We start from the raw sequence: 27041 nt of genomic DNA on the forward strand, positions 1-27041 counted from the left end.
CGGGAGAGGCGCGGGGATGGGGCGGCCGCCGGCGCCCGAGCCGCCCGCCCGCTCCCGCCGCCCGCCGCCGCGTCCCCTCCCCGGCCGGCGGGAGGCGGCGGCTCTCCCATGCCGCCCGCCTCGCCCCCTGCTCTGAATCTCTGCCTGTCGGCCGATCTGGGGACAAACGGGGAAGGGGTACGTCCCCTCGCACTTTTATTTTTCGCCCACTTCTTTTTTTCTACCCTTTTTTGCCTTCCCTCCATTACGCCCCCCTTCTCCCCAGCCCGTTTCTCCTCCATCGGGGCTCTTCGGCGGCCATGCGGCCGGTCCCGGGCGAGCGGCTCTAACTCGTCTCCTCGCCCGGATGGCCCCCCGGAGCCGCGGGCGCATGGAGCCGAGCTACGTCGTGGGTATCTGCTGCCTGGTGCTGCTGGAGCCGGGCCGGGTGTGGAGCGGCGAGCCCAGCACCGGGGGGCCCGGGGAGAACGGGAACAGCAGCCAGGCTCCGCCGCCGGACACCACGGTCCCCGCGCCCACCGGAGCGGCACCACCGGGGGGGGACCGCTGCCGCGGGTACTACGACGTGATGGGGCAGTGGGATCCCCCGTTCAACTGCAACGCCGGCATCTACCAGTACTGCTGCGGGACCTGCGGGTACCGCTTCTGCTGCCAGTTCAAGCCCGGGCGGCTGGACCAGAGTGGCTGCTCCAACTACGACACCCCCAACTGGGTCAACACGGGCCAGCCGCCTGCCCGGGTGGACGAGACCCCCGAGGACCCCACTCGTGACAAGACCAACATGATCGTCTACATCATCTGCGGTGTGGTGGCCATCATGGTGCTGGTGGGCATCTTCACCAAGCTGGGCCTGGAGAAGGCACAGGGTCCCCAGACAGAGATGACCGTCTCCAGGTAAAGGGGTCCAGTCCCCCCATCTTCCCTGTTTCATCTCCCCAAGGGTGGCAGCTCATGTTCCTAGCCGATTGCATAGACTGAGCCTTGGCTTCACCTTGGGACTGCCGAGAGGGTGAGGTGATCCCTAAAATCCCTGTCCAGCATGCTGAAACACCAGGGGGTGGGTTGGCTGGTAGGGAGGGCTGGCAGCCAGGACAGCCTCCACGAGAAGGGGTGGTTGTACACTCATCTCCTCTCAAAATGACCTGCTCTGTCTCTTGAGGAGGCATGTCCCTGGCTCAGGAGTGCCAACCCACCAGGCAGTGGGGTGGGTGACATGTGAGCTATAGGACGTGGCTTTCTCCCCCCAACAAATGTGTGGTTCCCAGTGTCCCAGGAAGGTGAGACCAGGTCTGGGGTGTGGGGTGACTCTGGATTGCAGTCCCCTTGATCTCAGCCTTGCTTGCAGTGCTGGGGAGACGAGGTGGCAATGACAGTTCCACTGCTGTGGCTGCTGCGCCAACTCTGTGTGCATGTGTGCACACACGTGTGTGCCCTGGTGCCTGCTCTGTGCAGTGGCGTGGGACACTGCCCTTGCAGGGGGTGTCCACACTCTTGTACCCCGGGGAGCACACCCTCCAGTGGAAAGTTGGGCAGCTTCTTCCTGGAGTCCATGCCCTGTGGCTCCAACCCCTGCTTTCCAGCCCGTTCCTGGGGCTGAGCACAGGGCTGGCGGGGGGAAGGTCAAGGTGTCAGACACACTTGGGCACTGGAGACCCCCCCCAGCAACTCCTGTGCTGCTGCTGTGGCTGTCGCTGCATCTTCCCCTCTCCCTCCTGCTGCCAGTACATGCTTCTCTCCCTGTTTTGGGGCTCTACTTTGCATCTTCCCGGTGAGGACATCAAGCCTGGAGAGAAACCCATTTTCATGCCATTTTCCATTTTGTTAAGGGATTTTAGCTTTTAAAAAAAGGAAAAGCAGGGCTGGTGGAAATTATTTCATCAGAATTGTCAGGCAACTGTCCTGATTGCAACCCCTATCACCATCACACTCTCCTTCCCCTGGAGCACCCTTTTCCCCCTGGGACATTTGGGACTTATGCTGCACCCCAAATCCAGACCCATCCTACTTCTTGCACCCACCCAGGGATGCAGAGGTTGATCACCCCTGGTTTGATAAGGGTCATACTGAGCCATGGAAGAGGATCACAGGACCCTCCTAAGACACAAGAAGCAGTTTTGGGGGGATCCATGCCATGCCCCCACCTTGGCAGGGAGCCTGGCTGTGTGCTGCTACGTGCCCACGCCTCCCCCCGTGTTGCCTGAGGAAGTGCTGGCACCTTGACAGGATCAATACGGCCTCCGCCAGCCTCCTGATCCCCTTCCACTCGCCTGCCGCCGCGTCTTTTTTTGGTCATCCCCCCCACCTCCTGGGAAGGAGATACTGTGCTCAGGGAGGGGTCAGATCCTGGGACACCCAGACCTGTGTCCTCATCCCCTGCCATTGGGTATTGCCTTCTCCCACCACCATGCTGGTGGGATGCTGGTGGGACTGCTGCCACACACCAGGGGCTGTTTTCTGTGGGTAGCCTCAATTCTGTGCTGCTGGAGCCATGTGTTTCCCCTGGTTCCCCCTGCCCCTCTAAACTCATGCAAGCCTGAATTTTCCCACTGAGTTTGGAGAGATAGGTGCCTGTTCTCCATAAAGCCATAGGTCTTTTGGGCACTAGCATACAGATGGGGAGAAGGTGAGTTTTTCTCATCCGTCTTTGAGGACAAAATCAGAAGGGCACCTCCATCACTGCAGAAGTCAGGAGAAGTCTTGCCCTCTTCTGTGCCCTGTGTCCTTCAGTGCAAGTTGTGAGCAGCTCTGGTTCCTCAGGGATGGTGACTGCAAAGCTGTGGCAGGGCAGGAGTGGTGCATCAGGTGCAGAGCCCCAGGAACCAGGCAAGACACCAGGCTGACATGACTTCCGTGGTGCTGGGCTGATGGAGACAGCGTCAAAGGCTGGGTACACAGCATCAGCATCCTAAAAGGGATACTGCCACCTCCATTCCACTGTGCCTGGGCAGCTGGGGGTATATGCTTCATCTGGATGCCTCTGAGACAGCAGGGCTATTTCTACCTGCCTTGCCACTGTACCCACACATGGTCCAAGGCATGGGCAGTGCCACCTTGCCTCTCTCCTGGCGCCTCAGGTAGGAGCTTCTCATTTGCTCCTTGGGCACCGCATCATGGCCTTGGGCCAGCTCCCTGTTGCACGGTTGTCTTGATTTCCATTCCTGTCCCTCCCTCCTGCCGGGGTTTTTCCGCTCCTGGGGAGCACTTTGTGCTGCGCTGGACAGCTCCCATTGCTGCTGCTTGCAGGTTTCTCACGTGGGGGGTAAGGTCAACCACTTCTGCACCTCCAGATGTTGTTTGTCATGGTTCCAGTCCTGGTCCAAACCCAAGAAGAGTGACCAGGGGCAAAAAGTCCATTAGCTCCTCACTGATGGAGACACCTGAGTCTGTGTCCAGCTTGTCCTGAGACCCCCAACACCTTGGCCATGTCCAGCATGTCTTTGTCTCCTCATGGATTTGGCTGCTGGTCCACCCAGGGAAGTGAGTGCTCAAGTGACTGCAGCTACCTGGTTTGTCCTCCCATCCTCATCCGCCTTCCTCCTGCAGGACCTTATGGCAGCTCCTGCAATCCCCTCTCCTTCCTGCTCGGCTCATGCTTGGCATCTGTCCCCGGCACTCGCTTAGCCTGGCCAAACCCCGCGTTGAGTCAGGAACACCTGCCTGTGTTTTTCTTCAGTCCCCAGATCTCCGAGGACGTTGGGTCCTTGGGGGCCTCCAGGATCTGTCTGTGCCCATTACACTGACAGCAAGCACGTGCCCCAGACCTCACCCAGAAAACCTCCTGGGTGGGAATTGCAAATTTATAGCTGGTGTGAACAACCCTGCGGGAAGAACTGGGCAAGGAGCAGCCTCCTAGGGAGTAGGGGGGATTCTGGAGAGGAGCAAATAGCTCTTAGGAGCAGGTGCCCTGGCAGCTGCAGTGGGTGAGTGCTCAACTCTGCCTTTTCACTCCTTGGGTCTCCCTGTGCTATTTGGGGTCCCCAAATTTGGCCCCACTGCGCCTCCAGCTGTGCTGGGTGTTTCTCTGGCAATGCTCAAGTCCAGGGCCATGCCTGCAGTTGATGTCCATGGTAGCAGGTAGTGGTGAAGACCTAGAAAAGGTGTTTGCAGGCAGCATGGTGTGCTATCACGAGCTGCCCTGGCTCTCTGGGGGATGAAAGAGGATCCAGCTCCAGTAGGGAAGGAGACCTGGAGCTCTGTCCCTAAACTGAACATCATGTTTAGGGATGCTGATTTCCACTTTGCCCAAGCTCCAATACCCACCACTGCAACTCCAGTTTTGCAAAGACACTTTGATAACCCAACTCCTCCAGTGGCTGCCACCTTCTGTGTCCCCACCAAGGGTTCAGCTCACGGCAATGTCACTTCACCCCATCAGTTCATTATCTCTCCTCTCTCCTGGAGGCTGTACTCCTGTCTACCCCCACTGCTCCCTGCCCGTTGCCAGGACTTGCATACTCTCTCCTGCTGGGCTGGCCAGGTATGGGGCTTGGGCCTCCCAAAAGTGAGTCAGGCCCTGGGCTGGGCTGCCGTGCCAGGTCAGCATCTAGCTCCCACACAAGCACATCCCTTGGGGCTGAATCAGGAGCACTGAGTGCTTCATGCATGGCTTCTGCTACTAGGATCTCTTGGCCTCCATCATTATTGCTTCTGGATCTGCCTCTGTGCTTGGTCTCAGGTCTTGCACTAGGCTGGTTTGGGACATCTTTGTTGCACCCTTAAGCAGAACTAGGCTTGCCATGGTGGTGGCTGCATGTCCCCCCCAGATGGTGCTCAGGCAAGCTGGGTGGCAACACACCTGCACACATGGCCTGGTGTTCTCTGCATCCATGGCCAGAGTGTGGATGGAGGCCTCAGTGGTTCCATTCATCAGGAATTTTTGCAAATGAGCAGTGCAGGTCTAAATCTACATCTGCTCTGTATTCCCTTCCTCCATCTGCACTGCAGATCCATCTTGGTGCTGCAGACCACCAGGTGACCTAGGGAGATGTGGCTTGACCTTCCTCAAGCCCCCACCCAAAGGCTCAAAATCCCCAAGGTGATGTTCAGTGAGACAACAGCTCCTCCATAGTGTCACCTCCCATGTCCCCCTTCCCTGCACTGCATCACCTGGGGATGAGCCAGGGAAGGGGTGCAGTCCCTGAGAGCCCTCCTGGCAGCCCTGGCCAGAGGCACTACTCGTGGTGCAAGGGCAGGGTGAATCCAAGTGTGGGGACTCGTGCGTGCTCCTCACCTTAGCAAAACAGCTCATTAATTGCTGCTCGAGCTGTTGTTGTTAATTGTTATTGTCCACATGCCCTAAGCGGTCAGCACGGAGGGCACATTTATGAGAAAGAGCATTGACAGATTTATGTGGAGAGAAATCATAGATAAAGGACTGCTCAAGCTTCATAAATAGACCCGAGGAAAAGAAAAAAATAATTTAAAAAATAGGTCAAATCGCATCGGACTTCCTGTTGAAAGAAGCCTGTTTGAGCGCTGGCCCCAGGGACAGGCAAGAGCCGGCAGCGTCCAGTGGGGAGGGGCTGGAGAGCAGCACACCCCAGGGAAGGTGGGAGTTGACAGGGCGGCAGCTCCCCGAGTTGACAGCCCACACCCATGGCCTCGGGGACCTGCCTCCCCCTGCCCTGCCTAGGCACAGCCCCTGCCTGCCTAGGCTTGTGCCCAGAGATTCTCTGACTGCAGCATCCGTGAACCCGGAACCCTGGGTGGGTTGGCCTGTTGCAGGAAGGCTCCTGGGAAGGTGCAGGTTTTGAATAGCTGCAGGATGGAGAAGCCACAGTCTCCCCAGGGGGCCTGGTCAAACACTTAACTACTCCTGCAGGAAAAACAAAGTTGTTTCTTCTGTTTAAACAGTATTTCCTGTTTCAGTTTGCACCTCTCACCTCTTGTCAGCTTGATGCTGTCCTTGTTGCACCCTCCCTTCAGATACTCACGTACATTGATAAGATCCCCAAAAACCTTCACTTCTCCAGGCTGAACAGTCTCAGCTCTCTCAGCCTCTCCTCATACAAAAGATGCTCCAGTCCCAACTTTGTGTCCCTTTCCTGGACTCTCTCCCGTACATCCATGCTTGTCCTATACTGAGCTGCAGCCAGCACTCCAGAGGTGTGGCCTTTCCAGTGCTGAGCAGAGAGGAAGGATCGCCTTCCTCAGACCTGCTGGCAACACTTTGCCTAATGCAGACCAGGAAACCATTCAGCGCCTTTGTCCCAAGGGCACTCTGCTGGCTCGTGGTCCACCAGGATACCCAGGCCCTTTTCTGCCAAGCTGCCCTGCAGCTGGTCAGCTGCCAGGGTTTGTTCCTCGCTCGTTTCAGTTTCTTCAGCTCTATCAGGGTTCTCTTGGCCCATCTGGAGATTAAGTGATCCCAGAGGGTTTGCTACACAAAGCTTCCCAAGAATGATGTGAAATTAACCCACAGGGTGAGTGACCCTTCCTTGTAGCTTTGCTCTTGCCCCTACCCTGTAATGTTGACTGATTCCAAAATGAGAGGGAAAAGGCTCCCTCAGGTCGCCACAAGCATAAGCATCCCCCAGGTTCAACTCCTTGCCTTCTCCCTTGTTCCCACTGCTTTTCCTGGAAATTCTGAGCATCACGTTCACTAGGTTTTTGAGCACTCTGGTGCCATGAGCTGACACATCTACCAAGTCAGGATTATTCCCCCCTTCCTCTCCAATTTGCATTTATGCATGTTGAGTTTAATCTGCTGTTTTATCGTCCAACCACTCGCTAACCGTCAGCTCACGGTGTGCGTCTGTGAGCCAGCCAGAGCCTTCGAGGCGCAAGGCACGCTGACAGTGAGCTGGGGATTAGCAAGCCAAAAAAAGCCCTGAGTGGACACCCCTGCACTCTTGCAGTCATGCAGGCATGGTCTCTGCAGGGGCAATGGTGTGTCTTCTGATCACAAAGCCCTACGCCAGTAGGAGCATCCCATCCTGTTCTGAGACTCGCTGCCAAAGGCTGCAGTGGCACGTGGCTAGGTCCTGCTCCAGCACTGCCAATGTGCTCCCTCTGTCACTGCTGTTGTACCCTCCTCTGGCACCACCAGCATTGGTGTACCTTGCTCCAGCATTGCTGGCGTGTCCTGCTTTGGCACTGCCAGTGTGCCCTGCTCCAGCACTGCCTGCGTGCTCTGCTCTGGCATTGCCTGTGTGCCCTGCTCTGGCACCAGCAGCATGCCTCGCTCTGGCACTGCCAGCACACTGTGGTGGGACTGCAGAATCTCTGTCCATGAATGTTAAACGAAAGAGGGCTCTATCTTATGTAATGGTGTTTAATGTTTAATGCTGTTACTTACAAGGAGGGTGTTATGCACAGACAGCGCCTGCGCCAGAGGCTGCCACTAGTTTATTTCCTTCCCTGAAGGGACACAAGTGCTTCTCTAATCCCTTCCTTGGGGTCTTCTCTGTTTCGAAGGGACTTGAGTGGAGGTGTTTCTTCCTCTCCCCTGTTCCACCAGGCTCTTGCTCCAGGGCAGCATCCCAAAGGTGTTGCTCCAGCTTCCATCAGATCAGTTTGCTCTGCCCCAGTTCATCGTACCCTTGCAGCCTGCTGCAAGCCATGCATCTTCCTCACCACTCTCACGGCTCTTCCTCACTCTCCCGGCTCCGGGAGGGCTCAGCCCCAGCCAGATCCCAATTAGCTGTTGGACTTGTTAGCCCGGGCTGCAGAAGCCTGGGGGCACTCTGGGGGCACTGCTCCCAGCTGCTCTTTCCTAGCCCCAGGCTGCCTAGCTCTGCCTTCAGAGTGAAGTTCAGCGCTGGGATGAATTAGGGGTCCCAGGGGAGCAGGATATTGTTCTAACAGCCCTTCACCCCCTCTCCAGGACACTGACAGATCTGCTGAAGCAGCCAGGCCACAGCCCCTCTGAGAACATGGACAGCCTCATGGGGGGTGTGCAGGTCCCGCTGAGTGAAGGGCTGGCCCGAGGGCCCCCCAGAAACAGCACAGGTAAGGCACTGGTGTGGTGGGGAAAAATAAGTTCCTTTGAGTGAATAAAGGCAGTGGGAGGGCACAGTCTATGGCTGAGCCCCCTCCCGTCTCTGCCCCTCCAGACAAGCCACCCTTGAACAACGCAGTGGCCATTGCCCCCTCACTGGGGCGGCCCCACAGCCATGGCAAGCGCCTGCCGCTGGCCAGCAGCCTGGCCCTGTCAGCCCCGGACTACACTTCCTACACCACCCTCAAGGTTGGAGGTGAGTGCCACTGCCGTGGGAGGTGGGATGGTGGCTGGGGGCGTGCACCCTGTTGACCCCAGAAAGTAAGTGAGGAAAGGCACGGGGCTCACAAAGGGGCACAGGCAGGACAAGCATCCCAGTTTCCCAATGCTCCTGGGGTGGCTGCTCACAGCAGAAACTCTGCAGCTCCTCCACCACTCCAGCAGCCAGCTGTGCTGCCCAGCCAGTCAGTGCCCAGGGTGCCCCCACAGACCCACTGCGCTTCCCAGTCAACCAGCACCCAGCACCCCACACCGAGCTGAAGCACTGCCCACCCCATCAGGGTTCAGCATCCACATGGACACTCTGCACTGCCCCACAGTCCCGGTTCCCCGGCATCTCCCAACAGCACGCCCAGCCAGTTCATTGCCAGTATCCCCCCCCAGCACCCGGCATCCCTCCTACAGCCCCATCCCAGCCTTCTTCACCACTGCACCCTCCCTAGTCCCCCCGTGCCAGCAGAAGGGAGTGTCCCTGCAGGGGTGACACCGCACGCCTGTCCCCACAGAGAGCGCCACCGAGGACTTCTACAGGCGGTTCGGGGGGCTGGAGCCATCCCCCGCCAGCACACTGCCCTTCCCAGCCGAGGCCCCGGTGCTGGCCGAGGGCTGTCCCCTGCCCAAGGCCAAGGGCCCCAAGGTGTCGGGGGGTCTGGCCTTCCCGGGGGGCTGGGAGGGGGGCCCCCACCGCGGCCCCCGCCGGCCGGGCCTGGCCACGCTGCGCCCTGAGGGGCCACCCGAGGCCTTCGGCCCCTCCGCCTCGCTGTACGGGCAGCACTCCCGGCACCTCGCCACCAACAGCAAGACCGAGGTCACCGTGTGACGGCCAGTGCCACCGGGGCCCGGGGCTGCCCCTCACGCGGGAGCTGCTGCCATCGGGGCAGCCCAGCGCAGGAGAGCAGCACAGGACTCACCCAAACGGCGAGGCCGGCCACAGCGGCAGTCCCTCCTGGGCCAGGCATGCGGACTGCCAGCCGCGCTTCACCATCGAGGAGGCACCGCCGACTCATCCGGACAAGTTTCAGGAGCTCTCAGCCCCCGTCCGGAAGAGGCTGAGCCGGGGGCACACTGGCCGTGCCCTGCTCAGGGGATGGGGGCCAGTGCTGGGCAGACTGGGAACAGATCCCGCTGGGGCCAGGCAGCCCCACCTGGCTCCTCTGAGAGGTGCGGGCAAGAACGATTGACTCAAAGCACCGCCCCCACGCTGCCTGCACAGCCCGAGCAGCCCCTTGCCCTCCCCAGCCTCCTCCCTTCCCCACTGCCCCAGCCTCCACCTTGTCAATAAATAACACATTAAACTGTACGGCCTTGGCATGAATTGGCTGGCGAACTTCACACTGCTCACAAAACCTTCCCCCGGGGCAGCAGGGCGCAAAGCCCACTGCCCCACAGGGCCTGGGGAACCCCTCGCGATGGGGCACGTGGTGGGAACACAGCTTACAGGGACAACTGCAAAACCCTTCAAGCAGCTGCACAAAACTCAGATCTTCTCTGCCTGAAGTTTAATGGTTCTGACAGAGTTTTACCAGGGGGAGCAGAGAAACAAAGAGATGGAGCGAAAGGACATTGTTCTAAAGCAAGGTCAGGTAACAGCCTTCCTCCCCTAGACAAGCTCCTAAAATTGCAGGCTTCTGGCCCAGCTCCACCTTGCCTTGGCTCTGCTTGAGCTATCATCCTCTTGAGCTGCTTCCAGAGGAGCATGGAGACACCACACTTGCTCCTCCAAGGGACTTTCACTGCAAACAGTACAGTTCTGTTCTCTAGGTCATCCGGACAGAGGACTGACAGCTTCACGAGGCGCCTGTGAGCTTTTATGTCTCTAAAGGACTTTTCAAGCTCACCTCTGCTTAAGAGCAGCTGCTGGGTGGGATGAATAGAGCTAAGAGAAAGAGGGCAGGTGGGAGGTGGTGGTAACATTCATCTTTATTAGGTAACAGATGCTCAGAAGCCCTGGAACAGGGTTTTCAGACAGCAGATATGTTCCCTGGGGAACTTCCCCACCACCAGTTGCATCTCATATCACAAAGCATCCCTACTCTGAACTCCATGTGGATAAATAGACTTTCTTCACATAATCCATAAAACAATTTCCTCCCACCCACAAACCAAAAAGTTACAGTATATACACACACATATAAAAAAAAGTTGTAGGGACAGATGGACAGCAATTTTTTGAACAGTGTAGAAAAAAAACAGGGCAAAGATCCCTCACTCTGGAGGGGGCAGAGACATACCAGCCATACTAGGACCCTTGGTACTTCATGCTATTCACTACCTGGGTTTCAGCCCAACAGCTTCTCCCAGCTCCTGGCCCAGCCAGTACTCCCTGCGGCCCAGCCCCCAGGGCTCAGACTACCATTAGTGACAAAGTGACACCTCAGCATCACTGTTTCCCAAAGCCTTACCTCCCATTTTACTAAAGCACAGAACTGCCCACATGCTGCACACGCAGACCTGGAGAAATGCAAGGTAACTTAGAGGCTGCCACAGGCAAGGAGTTTCTGTATTTTAGGAAAAAAACTCCTTGACAAGGAAAACAGCCACAGCTGAGAGCCACAGAAGAGGAAAAAAATCAGGAAGAGGCAATCTACTGCCCCCAAACAGGATCACTGGTAAGCTCCTGGACTTGGCAATGAGGAATCAAAATGTGTACAAATCAAGAGCTGTTCTGCACACTTAGGGTACCTGCTCAAAGCTGAAGTTGCTGTCACCAGAGCGTCCCCTACACTGATCAGACACTCTTGAGAGCAACCTCTTCCCCTCCAACAATGAGCTCCCCCTCCAACCACCAACTCCAGGAAGCAAGGGACACCCCAGCCAGCAGGACAGTACCAGCTATTGCAGCTGGGTGTCCACCAGCTATTCCCCAAATGAAGTGGGGGAGGTAGGCAAACACCTTCTGGTCCCCATGCTTTCATCCACAGCTACAGACCACAATCACTGGGAACAGGCTTTGCTGGGAGACAGGCTTCTCCTGGCCCCAGTTTCCATCTCCTTGAAGCTGGGCAACTCCAAGACTAGCATTACCTGTGTTCAATCACTGCAGCACGTGAAATGGCCCTCCCAGATGCCAAAGGGATCCTGTGCAAAGGGAAACCACAAGCCCCTAACTTTCTCCTCTCATTCTGAAGCAGCTCATGCCTCTCTGCAAGAGCTGGATACATGTAAAAGCTTCTTGCAAAACAGTCCAAGTTTGCAGGAGCTGGGCAGTACAGGCCTGATTGGGACAGGATGGGTTTGGATGGCTGCCTGTATCTAAATGCTTTGAGCTGCCAACATGGAGAACACGCCGGCCGTACACACGGAGGAACAGCAATGCCCACTTGCCAAATGCTGGTTTCCACATATGCACATGAGAGAGGGCAACCACTCTGCACTTCTTTGGAGAGATGCAACAGGAAAGGCAGAGAGAAAGAGGGCAAACCGTTCTCTCCCTGTCCCAAATCCACCTCCCACTCCTGGAAAGTCACAGGCAATTCAACACCTGCAACTCAAACTGCTTGGAATAGCAACGGTAACAAAGCCGGGAGACTTGCACCCCCATACCAGTGCCTCCCAAATCCTGCAAGAGCTGTGGAGCAGTTAGAGAAGGTAAAGAGAAACACCTGAAGACAAGTTCTGGGACTGAGAGTTGAGTGACATAAAAAAAACTGTTTCTAAAAATTGTTTCTGCATCAACAAAAAGGCACCAGAGAAGCATTCACCCTTCATGCCAAGTGCAGGGCACAGCATATCCACCTCTGCTGCCACCCAGCACCAGATGACCAGGGATGCCAAGGTCTTTTATCAGGCTCTGCTTGTTGCATTTTGCCACAAACCCACCCCCTGCTGAAAACTGGAGGCAGCTATCACAGGAAAAGATGCATGAAGCAGAAGGGAAGGGAAATCTGCTGCATTGTTCCCCATGTTTTTGTAAAGCCACAAACATTCCTATAAAAAAACCTGTATAAAAACCGTAGAGAAATTTTCCAGGCAGTACTGGCCCCAAGCAATAATCCCAGAGCACCTAGGTAAGTTGGGTCTAGGGGGCTTCAGTTTCCTGACACACAACTCAAGGAAAGCTGGTGCCTTTCCCTCTCTTTTGGGAACAGCCTTAGGCCCCAGCAGCCCCATGGGACAAGGCCTGAACAGATCTTCTGCCCTCACCAGAGATTTCCTTTCTGCAGAGGTGTTTGGAAAGGGAACAAAATACCCCTGAGGACAGACACGGGATGTGCCACTTCTCTATGCCGTGGGCTTGTGGGCTTCTCTCCCAAGCAGGGACAGGTGATTTGTGTCGGGGCAGCGCTTCTCAACAGCCCCAGGCATAGTGACAGAAACCACAACTAGACAGATTCCTGCTGCAGTGCCTGAGAACAAGCAAGGAAGCTAGTAAAGCTAAACCTGGGGCAAGTTTACAAAAAAATTCAAACCCAAAACCCTCCCTCCCTCTCCCACCCCCATCCTGATCCCACCAGCACAGCCCTAACCTAGCACTTTTTCTAAGCTCCAGAAGGGAAGTCCAGGCTGATGCTCAACCAGGCTGTCTTTGCACAAAGGGAAGCCATGCCGGCGTTAGGAGGCAGCGATGGCCGTGCCCCCGCTGAGCTTGACAATCATCTGCTGGCAGTCGTTGCAGGAGCGCTTGTCCCCCACCTTCTCCAGGGTGCGGGCAGCCTCGGCCAGCAGCACCGCTCGCTGGCCTGGCGAGGACAGGAAGGACAGGGGCAGATGGCGGCAGGCCAACAGGATGGCTGTGGCTCGCTCCCTTTGGCCAGGCAACGTGTCCAGTTCACCTACAGGCAAACAGTGAAGAGAGAACGCTCGTAACAGAGCCACCACCTGCGTGAGAACACCCCAGCACACAGGCCCTCAACTGCCACCACCGGGAACAGGCTGCTCTGGCTGGCAGCCCCTGGCTGAGCCAGCAGCACGGGGCACCTTGAGGGCCTTCAGGCTGGCAGAGGAGAACACTCTGAGCTAGAGTCAGCTAGGAACTGTCAGTCCTGTCTTCTACAGAGGCAGTTCCTTTCAGCTCATTTCCTAGGGCTCATCCCAACATGCATGCTTCCCATTCCCTTATATCCTTCATCTTTTGGCTCTTCCCTTTAGAATTCCCAGCTTCTGCCTTTGCACTGACTGCTCCAAACCCCAGACTGCCAAGTTTCGTGCACTTGTAGCTTCATGAAGGCAAATGGTTTCCAGTCTGTTGGCTGACAGCTCCAGCCCAGGGCTCGCAGCTCTCGTTAGCTGGCTTGTAGAGAACATGGCAGAAGCATTGCCTTGAGCCACAGGCTGATGGCAGCTCATTATCCTGACACAGCAGAAAACACTGCAGGTTGTATCTATGTCCCCACACCTTGCCCAAGCAGTGTCCCCTCCCAGTCCCCCTTGCAGTGGGGTGCTGCCTGGGCCCCAGGGCTGACCTTGTTTGCTGCTCTGGGGCGTGCGCCGCCTCAGGCTGTGCTCCAGCAGCTGGTGCGTGCGGGTAGGGCTGGCCCCTGCCATCAGGCGCACGGTGGCCTCGTGGAGGAAGACCTGGAAGGGAAGGCAGGATGGAAGATGAGAGGTGGGCTGTCACAGGGACAATGCTGTGGCTGAACTGTCATCCCTCAGCCACCACATTTCAAGAGCAGAGCACTGACACCTTGACAAAAACAGAGACCCATTTCCACGCTCCTCCCTCATCTTTCCACCTGTCTCTGGGGAATTTGCAGGTCAGGGCAACCATGAGGAAGGGGAAAAAAAGTTGATACCTAACTGTGAATGGCCTGGAAAGGGGAAGTATTGAGAGCAGGGAACAGGGTAGAAAAATCTGAGAGCAAAATTTGGTACTGTGGTCCAGGCAGGATTCTCAATCTATGCTGCTAGTGCAGTGCTTTGGTAACAACATCAAACTTTGAAATCCAGAGTTTGGACAACACCAGGACAATTCTTGTGTCCAAGTATTAGAATCTACTTTCTCTACAGAGGCCTAAAACTGGATAAACTGAAGAGAAGTGGGGAAATAGCAAGAAAAGCACCTGGGGCTCTGCAGATGCAGAAGGCATTTGACTCTCCAGCTACTCAGCAGAGCCAACATGGCTGAGGAAGCTTCCCTCCACACTCCCCAGAGGGACAGACCCAGTCTTAATAGACAGGATGCCATGGTATTTGGCAATACACGTGTGCTGATGGTTTTCTATGCAGAAACTAAAGTGAATACTTTCCCACACACCCTGAACTCCCACGAGAGCCTCCCTCATCACCCACCAACAGAAAGTAGAGGCTGGTAGTGGAAGAGCATCCCACCCTAAGTAACCAAACCACGCAAGCTCAGATACACCCCGTTTCCAAGGGCACCAGCTTCCCACGCCCCCAGGAAGGGTCGCAGACAAGCGGAGGCGGAGCAGGCAGGAGAGGCAGCCATCACCTTGCGGTAGGCGGGTCTGAAGCTGTGGGCCAGCTTGCGCAGGCTGCCCAGGTCGCGCTGGAAGCCCGTCAGCTCGGGCGCCGAGGCGTGGTAGGTCTCACCCAGCACCTGGCTGGCGTTGGCCTGCTTCTGCCACAGGCTGGTGCGCAGGGACAGCAGCAGGTCACAGGCCAGCAGCTGGATCATCTGCAAGAGCCAAGATGGCCGGGCACACACTTTTAGTAACACTGCATTGGGTGAGTAACAAGCTGCACGGCTGCTGACACAGCTGTGGGAAGGCAACCACAGCACCTCCGAACCTCCTGCCCGCCTGGGGGGCTCCCCTGCCCTCCCTGCAATGCACCGGCCTTTGCATTTTGCCCAAGTGGCATCTCTCGACCAAGACAAGGAAACGTGCCAAGGGCACATTGTGTCAATGTTACATGCCCTTGACTGCACCTTTCACTGGGATCAGTGCTAACAAATACAAACTGATCCCACAGAAACACAGCCTCCTGCAGAGGCTTTCCTGCCCAAAAAGTGATGCTAACTAGTGGGAAACAGCAAAGACAACCGTGCCACCTGCAGAGAAAAAAGAGGCAGTCTCGGCACAGCCGACAGTGGCTGCCAAACCCTTTTCCCCATCTGCTGCTGCCCCCTAGCACCGCTCCCGGCTCGGGGAGGGCTCTCTGCCTGTGCTGCTGAACGGAGAGTGCCTCTGTACTGCACTGCAGAAACATTGCACAGTCACTGCCACAACATGCAATGCAACTACAATGCACCACAGCTGCCACCCAGCAACGACGAAAGGGACCAGAACCACGTCCCATATGCCATGGAGGGAAGCTCCAGTTTTACATAATCCTGGAAAGAAGAAAAACAAGCCCCACACAAACTCAGGAGTAGCACAGCACAGTCACACTTCTGTGTCAGAGGACTCAAACATTCATGAGTGTGGTCTGAAACAAGCAGACTTGACTTGGTGATGTCCTGTTTTACAGGAATCACCAACTTGACCTGGAGGAGAGAGATAAGATACTTTCCATATCTGCAGGGCCAAATTCAAACTGGTCAAAGCCCCAGAAAGGGGTGACAGCCGTTTTACAGGATTCACCAACTTGACCTAGAGGAGAGAGATAAGATACTTTCCATACTGCAGAGCCAAATTCAAACTGGTCAAAGCCCCAGAAAGGGGTGACAGCTACTGGCACAAGAGGAGCAAGAGCTCACACCATGCCCAGGGACATGACATTGTACCTAGGGCTCTGCTCCCCCATGCAGCAGAAACAGAACAATGGCAATGCCCTTTTCAAGGAGAAGGGAAGAAGCCTCCCCTCTAATCCCATGATACACAGAGTAAATGCAGAACGCAGCTACAACAGAGAAGTGACACACCTGCAGCAAGACCAACCTTACAACCAAGGCAGACCATGTGTAATCCCAGGGATTACAATGCTTACATTGTTGAGGACAGTGCTGGACGTGCTACTGCTCATGTTGAGGCTGTTCCACAAGTGACTGCTGGCCCTTTCACAGTGACCCAGGGAGCTCTGCTGTCCATCTGCCTTCCCAGACAGAGAGGCCTGCATAGCTTTACACATGTAGAAGGTAGCTTTCACCAGGGCATTCCTGAAAGAGAAAGTAGGTTGCTTTCAAGCAATACCATGTCATGTTGCTACCACATCAGCTTTCACTCTCCCACCTTCAAGAGATATCATCACTCCTTAGACAGAAAAAAGATGGCAATTGTTCCTCACCTACACAGACAGAACAGAAAAATGAGAGAAAGCTGGCAAAGATTCTTTAGTGCAAAAGAACAGAGAGGGTGACACCATCCTTTCCATCATCACGTGAGTTTTGGTTGATTTTAGAAGGTGGGAGACTGTGCAATTAGAACAAAGCCAAAAGACATCCCTGAAGAAGCAACTATGACTGTGAATTCCAGTCCACAGCTTTACTACCAGTCTGCAAGGCTTGACATACACATGAACTACTGAGCACACTGGCACTCGCAGAGCACAGGAGACATGCAGCTCCAGAGCACAGGTAGGTGTGACCCCACAGGACAGCAACAGGGGAAGGAGTCACCCCTGTTTAGCAGGAGCAGCAGTTTGAAAAGTGTACGAGGCCTACGCACTCTGACATCTCCAGGGACTTGGGCATGCGCTCCACTTCTGCAAAATGTGACCTCACAGCTGCATCGTCCCCTCTGAGCCAGGCGACCGCCATGGCCACGGCTGCTGACCACCACCGGCACACCACGTCGGGACCTGCAAAACAGGAGAGCACACCTGGCTGCCTCACACCTGGGCAAGGGACAGCTAGCACAGGCCCTCGCCTGTGCCTCCTGCTGGGATTGATGCTAATGAGCCCCAACTGATCCCACGGGAACTCAGCCACCCGTGTGAATGCTGAAATGTGCTGCAAGAACACAAAGGAACTTGGCAGCATGCGAATACCCTACATCTGACTGCAAGCAGAGTTTGGGATGGCATGTTTGTATCCTGTCAACAAGAATGTATCCCACCATCTTGTCTAGAAATTTGTTGACTTCCTTTCTGACAATCATCTCCACTCAGCACCACAAAATAACAATTCCACTCATATATACACTCATGATTGGCACTGATAACTACTAAGACAGTACACTGGGCTCCCTATAGAATTGCCTTCATTATTTAACACCCCCTCAAAAACTTCCCAAAGTCTGCTTAGGGCAAAAGGACATATGTTCTGCTACTCTAACCTGCTTTTCAATTCTATGGCAATACTGGCCCAAGCAGATACTTCCCTTTAAAAAAAATAATTATTTCATTTTCCTACTATGTTTGCTCTATACATTTTAGGTACAGCAGTTAGTCTGTGTCTAAAGCTGCACCAGCATCCTAGCGAGCTGTCTGTACCAACTCCAAGCTAAACAAATACTGCAGCAGCCTGTTACCAACACAGCCCAGATGAGTGCATGGTTCAGAGGGATTCTGCAGCCATTGCTATCCCATAAATATACACTAAGGGACCAAAGCAAGCCCTCCCAATATATGCCCAGAGCTTGCTTACAACAGAGGCTGCAGGTCTCTGGAGATTGAGGAATATATCTGACAGCCACCGTGAAAGTGGGGGCAACTCAGTGCAATGGGTAATTAAATGGAAAAAAACCCCTTCCTGTACTTCAACTGCAATGCTGCTATGTTTGTTTATATGCTCCACCCTTCCTCTCACTTTGCATTGCTAGGAGCAAGCTCTCAGGCAAGGGCACAGGGTTCAGATTGGAAATAAAACATTGCCCAACAATACAAACAGCAGCAGTCCCTGGCTGGGCACTCAGCATTACAATTGAGAGCCAAATCTATAAGCCTTCTTAATCACTTTCCTCCAGTCTGAGCTGTGGTACCACACTGGCATGCAATCAGGCCTCGCTCAAGGACTGCATTTCTCCCTGACTAGAGTTTGAGAGGTGGTAGGGAGAGGAAATTTGTATTGGCAGTAAATCCTGCACCTGAAAGAGTTCAGTTCTGCCAGACTTACCCAGGGCAGACTTGAGTACAGAGTTGCTGGCAAAGGGTGGGGTTCCACTTCCCATTGAGTCCAAGAAGGAATTGAGCAATTTCAGGTACTCCATGGCACCCGAGAATTCACTGAAACAAGGAACAAGGCAGATCTTTGCTATGCTGTCAGACAGAAGATACCAAGGCACTTCTGTCCACCAGTCATGTTTAAACAGTGCTGACCCATTAAGCCCACAAAAAATTCAAGCTCTACAAGTCAGACAACACTGCTGGACTGTAGAGACCACCCCACGATTAGAAGTGCAGCGCAATGCTCTGAGAGGAACAGCTTCATATCTCCCCTTTCATGACCACCAGCACAGAACTAGATTTAAGCTCAAGTCTCACCTCAAACATAGACATATGTTACAAGTTGATTATAGGCTTCTTTTCAATCATTGCCTCCAAAAGAGGCTGAACTACACTTCTCTGATTATTTGCATATATGCAAATATGTAAGCATGGAAGTGACAGCACGTTCTCACTACTGGTCAGAGAAAATAGCATATGCAGCAATGACCTAATTTAACTGGGACACGTTACAGATGAAGATCTTGAGCTCCCATCCCTAGAGTGGGACAAAAAAAAAGCTTGCTCTTGTACTAATCTAGTCCTTCCCCATGAGGAGACAGGACTCCCACAAGTATAGTAACAATCCACCTCCCTTAGACAAATCCTGTTACTTTCTCTCAACAGCAGCATCTGATCATGAGCAATTAAACCAAACTGTTGCTCCTTCTCTGCCAGGAAACAGATGAGATTGGGGAAAAAAGCCAAGCTAGAGTATTTTTCCTACACAGGTAGGGAAACTGGATTATCTTCCCATCTGAGGCTTTTACCCACACTTTCTGGGGACAGGATCCTTACAGAGCTTCCCATATATGTAGGTAACATTTGCCTGGCATCAGCATATCTGCAGATCAGCAAGAAACAGTGCTGAATTACTAGCAAAGGCTGGGCTCCTGCTTCCTGTGGAATCCAGGAGAAAGTTGGACATGGTTCAATACAAAAGCTGCTGTTTCCCGCCTATTTTCTCCTTTCATATGGTCAAGGAGCTTAGAGACAATTACAATTATGTTCAACACCATCTTTCCTCCTCTTGCCACACGTGTGTTTGGTTCTTTACTGCAGGTAAATGTCACACTCAGTCAGAAGAACACTCACACACAAAGTAGCAAGCTGGTGGGTTCACTCCCTGACCTGCTCTAAAAGCCCTGGACATAGGTCCTGGTCCATAGAAGAGGTAGGTGCACACTAATTTTAGTCCTCCTGAACATTAAACTTTGTCTTAGCAGAGAAAGTACCATCCATTTAGTTGAGCAATCAACCAGCATTACCCCACCACTCCCAGGTTCACCTTTGACTTGAGAGATTTTAATACAAAGAAGCAGAGCTTGCTCTGCTAATGAACAGTGGTGGTCAGACCAGCATTGTCACTCCAAGCCTTTAACAAGGACCAACCAAGCAGTCTGCCCCACAGCACTTGGTCAGTGGTTACAAGCTCTGCCTCAGAGCCTGCTGCTGTGGCCAGCAGTGCCCAGTGGGCCACACATACTCACCACGACTCCTCCTCCTCTTGTCCTGCTGCCTCTTTCCTAGTTTGAGGCTTCACAAGCGAATCCACTGCTCGCTCCAGCAGGTTCTCACAGAATGCCTGATGGACTTGTGCAATGGGATCCGCTAGAGAAGAAGGATAAACCAAACAATTTAACTCACATATCGCCCTAGACACCTCCCAATACACTCAGAAAGAAGAATCAAAATGTAGGAAAGACCATGAGGAAGAATAGTAGAGGGAAATTCTCAAGAAACTAATGGAATGATTTAGAGACCAAATTTTAGGGCTTTTTTATCCTTTCAATCCCCTTGTAAAGTTGCAGCCTTTGGCCAAAGATCCCTCTGGCACTTCAGCCTCTCAGCAGAACAGTGACGACACTGCTCTGCAGAGGGTAGACCTTGGTCACCCCAAAGTCACTTCCCAGACATTCAGGGCCACCTTTGGGTCGTGTTCCAGCAGATAGAGTCAAGAACAATGACACAGGATACAAAGGAAGGCAAGCCAGACCCTGCAGGCTGAGGAGACGTCTCAGCTCCTCATGCCCTCTCACCCACCAGAACCACAAGCAGGGTGGGGATAAAAGAACACTCTCTCAAACATGACACCCATTTCTGTCCCAGACAAGAGTGGAGAGACTGCCTCAAAGTGCTGGGATGCCACACACTTGGGAAATGAGCAGCCCTCACCGGGATTCCTTTGTGTGCAGTACAGGCTCTCCTTCGCAGCCGACTTCACCATCCAGCTTCTCTCCACAAAAAACTTCTGTCCCAGGGGGTGGCACAGCCAACGCAACGAGTCAGGAATGGCACTGCGCTCCGAGCTGCACAGGCTTTGAGCCTGGCTGAGAAAGTAGCTCTGGTGAAAGGACAGGACACTATTGAGAACAGTAAGGAAAGAGCAGCACCACCAAGGACAAAGATCGTATCATAACTGCAGGTCATATTATAATTGTAATACTGGTAGATGCCCTCTCCAAGATAGAGCAATGGCAGCTTCCAGGCTTCCCTAGATCTCTGCTTGAGGGTGTGATCAGGGAAGATAACACAACTCACCGCCAGGAAACCAAGCTTGCCTCCACAGCGTGTTTTCAAGCCAACTGCAGCCGTCAGGTGGATTTCTGCCATTGTGCTGGGTGGGATTTTTTCTTCTGCACACTCAGCCAGATTCACAGCACACAATGCCATGTGCAAGCCCGAGTAAGCTGAGCTGGAGGGAAGTTTACCTGTACCAGCAGGAGAAGGAAAAGTGTTAATTTTTAATCAGTAGTACCAGCTACTAAACACTACCACAATTTGCAGGGCTGCTATCCTAAAGAAACAACAAGAACCTGTTGATATGAGAAGCTTACACTGCTGTTGCTTCAGCTGCTCTTACAGAGTTCTTCTATTGCATGAACCTGTTGTGCTTTAGTAACGTTTTTCAGGCTAATTTCTAACAGCAGCCCTCCCAGAGGAGAGAGGCTGTAAGTGCTCTCCCTGTATGCTGCAGGATCAGCTGAGTCTCCTCATTCAGGAAAACCAGACAGCAGCTCTGCCACCTCTGCTCCCACCTGTTATGTGGAGCTGATGGAGCTTGTGATACGCCAGGGCCGCATCCCGAGCGCTGGTCTTGGCCTCATCCTCGAATCCTGCCGTGGCCTCCCGTGCCCTCCACTGGTGAGAAGTCCTCTTGAGCAGCCACCGCACCAGCGCCAGCTTCTGCAGGCTGTAGCGGATCACGTTCCAGGACAGGCTGCAGGCCAAGTCCAGGCGGGAAGCTGGCAGTGCTCGCCCGAGCACCGACAGGCACGTCTGCAGGTTTGACGCAGCTGCAGCAAAATCACCCTGCAAATAACACAACGAAAGGTTCAGCAACAAAAATCACTGTCAGAGACACTTTGGGACCTCCTCGGCACTGGGAGCAAGACAAACTCATGTGCAAGTCAGGACAAGATCTTTAGCAGAGGGACATCAACACAGAAACTGAAAACATAACAGCAGTTTACACCAGCTTGAAATCCGGCCTTAAATATAATTTCTACACATGGTTCTGATCCTGTACTCCCTGTGAGACATCAGCACTAGAGGAAAAGAGCTTCCGGCCTTGTCAAACACCACAGAAATTTCAGGGTCCTTCAACAATATAATGTTATAATGTAATATCATAATATAATGTTTCCTCAACAATAAAGAGGACTTCCAAGAGGCTGGAGGACAGCAGACAGACACAGCAGAGGCCAGATTCTGGACAAAACCCAACATGTTGCTGCCAAAAACTAATACAAGATGCAGTAGCTAGCAACAAGGACAGAAATTAGGAGCCTCTTCCTCTGCTTCCTTGCCTCACTAACTTAGGCTGAGTAGGACAGTAACCTGCTCAGAAGAAGCTGGCAACAGCTTCTCCGAAATCACACAGGATGATCCACTCAAGGAATAGAGTACCTTGCAAGTGCCAAGCCACTGCCTCACTGAGAAACATTCACCCACAATCCCATCTAAAAGATGCATTTGATGGAAAATGACGAGTCAGCTTTACCCGTGCCAAATCCAGGTCCGCTTGCTTGCGGTGCCTCCAGAAGGTGACCGAGGACCTCGAGTGCAGCCGGGTCACCGGCTCGCCGTGCACAAGGAGCTTTATAAACACGCTCAGTACAATCACTCCGTTCACAAACCACAGGATTAGGGTGGGCATCACCCAACCGAACCAACCAGCTGCATCTACAATGGATATCCCAAAATGGAAAGTTAAACTCCAACCTGGACACCAAAAGCCCGGCAGCACGACGAGTGTGCACTCCAAAGGATGTCTTGCTATGCTTGCCACGTGTTTAATCAGCTTTTGCAAAGAGTGCAGTAAAATCAGGAAACACCTTACCAACACCTCTTCATCCAAACTCCAACCCTCAACATTCCCAACTAAATGATTATTTTTACAAGACTGATCTATTAAAAAAATGAATCAGCACTTAGCTTTCCAAGAGCTGTCTTCTGATTTTTCTGTAAGACACACCCACAGGTACTCAATACTCCAGTATCCTTTTCCAATCTTAGTTAAATTTACAAAGCAACACTGAGGAACCATACTTACCAGTCAGGAAAACAACTGCATGCCTACAGCATCCCCCCACCCTCTCCTAAGCTGCACTTTTAACTATGAATTTTATGGAATGAGTGTATCAACAAGCCCAGTTGCAAGACTCCATAGAAACAGTAGTTAAAGTAGTCACTTAATCATAAAGTAGTAATACTTTATGATTAAGTGACAAAAATCAGTCAGTTACTTTAAAAACAAATACAAAGTGAACACGCCTCAAAGGCTGGTGAAGACAGGAAGACACCCCTTACCCTGAACCACTTTTCAAGGGTCTATGCCAAAACCCAAGCTGCTGGGCTACAAATAGGTGCCACCTCAACCTCACCATGCTGAGCCATGGCTGGTTATGCAAGAACAACACTGGATGTGAACTGGAGCCTTATCCAAGCTGGCTGTCCTTCCATGCCCTGCCCTGCAGTCACTGCCCCTCCCCACCCACTAAACAAAGGTCGTACAACTCCCTGAGCACACAAACCCATCCTGCTGAACCACAGCGACCGTCCCCTCTGTGACCGGCAGCCTCCACAGCTGCAGGTGGCTTTTGGGGACACGGCGTGAGGCAGGACATCCTCTGCAGCCCAGGCCAGCCTGGCTCTTACCTGACTCAATGGTCAGCACGCTCCTGCCGGAGCCGTGGCGCACCAGGCTGTCGGACTCGGCGCTTCCTCGGGCGTCCAGGAGGGACGTCAGGGGATTGAAGGAAAGGCAGAGGAATGTGAGAGCACACAGGAGTATTCGGGAGCGATCCACCATACCAAGGGCCACAGGAGGAGAGTCAGGCTCATCTTTAACCTTCAAGGGAATAGGAATGGAGAGGAAAAGGAGAAAAAACTCAATGTTTACCCTTCTGGAGCACAAAGAATGTTTATGCCAAGGAAGGGGTAGGGAAGAAGGAGAAACAGAACATATATAAATTTGCTTCTGAGCTCCAGAGGAGCAAGAACTCCAGTAAAGCTTTTCTTAGCTTAGTAAGATAAGGCTGAAATATTTGACTGCCTTCAACTTCCTTTTGTGTCCAGTCATTTTGGGTATTAACTGTAACTGTATCCCTGGGTTAGGCTAGGATTAACCTTTGCTGCCCTTACTCTTTTGAGGATCTCCCAGAAAACCCACTTCTGTGATATCCACAAAACAAACCCATAAGCCCAAGACAGCTAACAGCTTTTTGTTACTCTGATTACTTACGGTCTCATTAACCACAACTGATGTCATTATCCATTTCCAAGTTCCCCTGCTTTACTCACTGGACATACATATCCTGGAAAGCCATGGGCTCCTTGAGTAATGAACATGCACTCCAAGTGCACAGAGACTGTACAGGGGCTGAAGGATAAGCACAGTTCTTCCAGGAACTAAGGTAGGGCTCAGGTAATACAGCTCAGGAAATAGTCTCAGTAATTCAGAGAAAGATAGGCACATGTTTGTGTTTTTTCTCATCCTTACAAAGGATCTCTAAGCCCTGCAAATCTGCTTGCCAGATGTCTGCTGCTTCCACTCTTGAGAATATGAATTTTAATTCTGGCTCTTAAACATCCTGAAGAAGACAGCTTGAATTTGACAGCTGAAGTCACAACTACCTTTGCATCATCAAGGAGAGGGCTTCCTGGCTCTGAGTCAATGGAATACGGAGAGAAGCCAGCCTGAGATCCTGTATCAGAGGCTGGAGGAGACATCAGCAGCACGTTCTGGTTGAAGTCATCAATCTTCAGGTCTACATCATTGTCAACCAGACTGCTCAGGTCAATGCCCTTCAACAGCTCTGAAAAAAATCAGAGTGCATGATGTACATGTTTCTCCATCCTGACTACTGTCAGTAGCTCTCAGATTGGCTCAGTCATCTGGAGTAACACTGGCCACTATTAATACAATTTCAGTGAAGGATAAACTGCAAGATACATCCTACATCCACACTGACTGCCTCCCATCTGCTACAGAGCCTCCACAACTTACTGTTTTTTTGGTTAGCCAGCTTCAGAACCATGTTCTCCTGCCTCAGCTTATGGTTAGCTTGCTGCAGGTATTTAATGTAGTCAATGGCTTTTCTCAGGACTCCAGACTTGTGCATCTGTAAGGAATTAAATGTACAAAAAGCAGTTTATATTAAGAGTATCAAAGGATCACTCCTGCCTGTAGGAATACCACAGCCCTTTGTATTCTGTGCTGAAAAAAAGGGTATCAAGGACTCTCAGCAGCTGCAAAGGAGCCATTAGCAGGCAAGGTATCAAAGACAAGAAAGAGGTCTCTCTAAGATCTCAAAAATAGTACAAGAGAAACAGATTAACATCCAAATTACAACGGAGTTCACACATAGGTTTCAGCCAGAAATAGTCCTTAGAAAGTACCACAGTTTGTAAATGAAGTGGATCACTTCTGGGATAGAACAAACTGCTGTCTGATCACCAATAAATTCTGAGCTAAGTAGTTCCCTCCTTGCCCTACTGGCTTGGCCATCTCCATGCAAATCCTTGCTTCCAGCAGCAGTGGGCAAGTTTATCTTCTAAACATAAGCCAAAACTACTACAAAGCCACTACACACTACCCATGTTTTTAAAAGCTTCCACTTCCAGCAATAGGAGGTGACTTCACTCATGCACTTATTTGTGCAGTAGTCACAGAAGGTATCAAGAATACTCCTGCCTGCCTCACCAGCATGAGGTAAAGCAAGCAGGAACAAACCCTGAATATGTGGTGCAAGAAAGCTTCCAATATTTGAGCAACAGGAGTTTTTACAGCTCAGTGTCTACAGGAAATAAATTGGAAAGCTCTGTAAACCCTCATCCTTACTGCAGTCACATGGAAAAGGAAACTTAATTGAAGCAAGATCTGCTTTAGCAGAGTTATCAAAACATCCACTTGGATATTCTACCTAGAGGGCCTATTTTAAGTTAGACCTAATTAATATAAGAACAAATGCCTAAGGTATAGCTTATTTTCAAGAAACAGTACCACTAGCATAGTAAAATTAGTATTTTACAGATGACCCTTCCCGAATACAATTATGGAACACAAATGATTCTCACCAGTCTTACCCCCATACACGAGTGCATGCTACTAACAGCTGCACGTACCCAAATGCTTCAAGTGGTAGAGCAAATGAGCACCTCAAGACAAGTATTTAAGACACCAGATTTGCACTTATCTCCCATCTTTACCTTGGCATCTGTCCCCATGACGAGATCCTTCAGCTCAATGATTTTGTCATTTATGGACGACCGGTAGCGCTTTTCAATGATGTTATGAGTTGTTCTCCTCTCTCCTTCTTTAGGTGGTTCAGGTTGCTTGACACCCCCAGGAACTTGTTTGATAGGCACCTTTTCCTGTCCCACCATCACTGGCATTGTGGTCAAAATGGTCCCATTGCTCCCCACAAGGGTCTACAAAGACCAGGCGTAACAAGTGGCAAGAGAAATCAGGCAATTTAGATAAGGTTTATGATGGCAAAAGAAAGAGTAAACAGGAATCAGGAAAAGTTGGTACAGCTCAGAAAACGAGTGAGATGCCAAATTCCTTCCATCTTTCTTAGCTGGCACAAGCATTGGCACAGCAACACAGGAAAAATCTGTCACTCTGGCTCCCACACTGGTCACTGTGGAATAGGAACATCTCTTGTTCTCCAAGCACATCAACACTTCTGCCAATACTACACTCTGTTCATCCACTTAAATAGATAAAGGGGCTAAAGCTCCTCCTTGTTCCTACAATCTTTACACTCCAAGTGTCAAAATCCACCTTTTCTTTAGACAAATAGTCATGAAAACAACAACAGCCTACACTACTTCCAATGAAACAAGTAACAACAATGCTGGAAAGGATCCAACTATGAAAAAACAACCTTTGGCTTGAGGAACGCAGTTCAAATTGATTTGAATTTCATTAAATGAAAACAATCCTAACTCATAAGCTATAAAAATGCCTTAATATGAGGAACTAAGACTAATGAGTGATATACAGCAGAATGGAAAGCTCAAACTTGGGCATCTAGATGTAGGACAGACCATCTAAATAAACTAAAGCAGTATGTACTCAGAAATAAAAAATGATGAATCCCACCACAGCAGCTGCAGAGAGGGGCTCCTAGGACAGCTGCAATGAAAGAAAGTTCAGACTGCTTAATCCAGCAAAGCAAGATTTAGAAAGGCACATGTGTTCTCTGAAGTACACCAAGGATCAGGGAAGCAAGTAGCTATGGAGAGTAAGAGTTATTTCTGTCAAAAGACAAAACATAGTAACTAGCCTAGAGCAGCTAGCCATGAGAATAAACTAGTAATGAGCAATTTCAGA

The 27041-nt window shown here is 52.1% G+C and overlaps 2 protein-coding genes across 2 annotated transcripts in view; one reads left to right on the forward strand and one right to left on the reverse strand.

Moving 5' to 3' along the window:
• SHISA8 (shisa family member 8) lies at positions 1–12612 on the forward strand. The gene is made up of 4 exons (XM_039725339.1): positions 1–894; positions 7826–7950; positions 8055–8195; positions 8725–12612. Exons 1-4 carry the CDS (start codon positions 347–349, stop codon positions 9036–9038), a joined length of 1128 nt encoding a protein of 375 aa, XP_039581273.1. The 5' UTR covers positions 1–346; the 3' UTR covers positions 9039–12612.
• The window catches only part of SREBF2 (sterol regulatory element binding transcription factor 2), a 24788-nt gene continuing 7867 nt past the window's right edge, over positions 10121–27041 (reverse strand). The window contains exons 5-19 of the mRNA XM_039725338.1: positions 25913–26134; positions 24711–24825; positions 24338–24519; positions 23360–23552; positions 22203–22384; positions 21238–21511; positions 20741–20910; positions 20375–20543; positions 19690–19810; positions 18111–18220; positions 16723–16855; positions 16046–16214; positions 14607–14792; positions 13621–13732; positions 10121–12990 (exon numbers count right to left, since the gene is read on the reverse strand). Coding sequence (XP_039581272.1) covers positions 12770–12990; positions 13621–13732; positions 14607–14792; positions 16046–16214; positions 16723–16855; positions 18111–18220; positions 19690–19810; positions 20375–20543; positions 20741–20910; positions 21238–21511; positions 22203–22384; positions 23360–23552; positions 24338–24519; positions 24711–24825; positions 25913–26134 — 2559 coding nt within the window. The 3' untranslated portion in view covers positions 10121–12769. The remainder of the gene's footprint in view (positions 12991–13620; positions 13733–14606; positions 14793–16045; positions 16215–16722; positions 16856–18110; positions 18221–19689; positions 19811–20374; positions 20544–20740; positions 20911–21237; positions 21512–22202; positions 22385–23359; positions 23553–24337; positions 24520–24710; positions 24826–25912; positions 26135–27041) is intronic.

This window comes from Passer montanus, unplaced genomic scaffold (assembly GCF_014805655.1).
Source record: "Passer montanus isolate IOZ18808 unplaced genomic scaffold, ASM1480565v1 scaffold55, whole genome shotgun sequence".
NCBI lineage: Eukaryota > Metazoa > Chordata > Aves > Passeriformes > Passeridae > Passer > Passer montanus.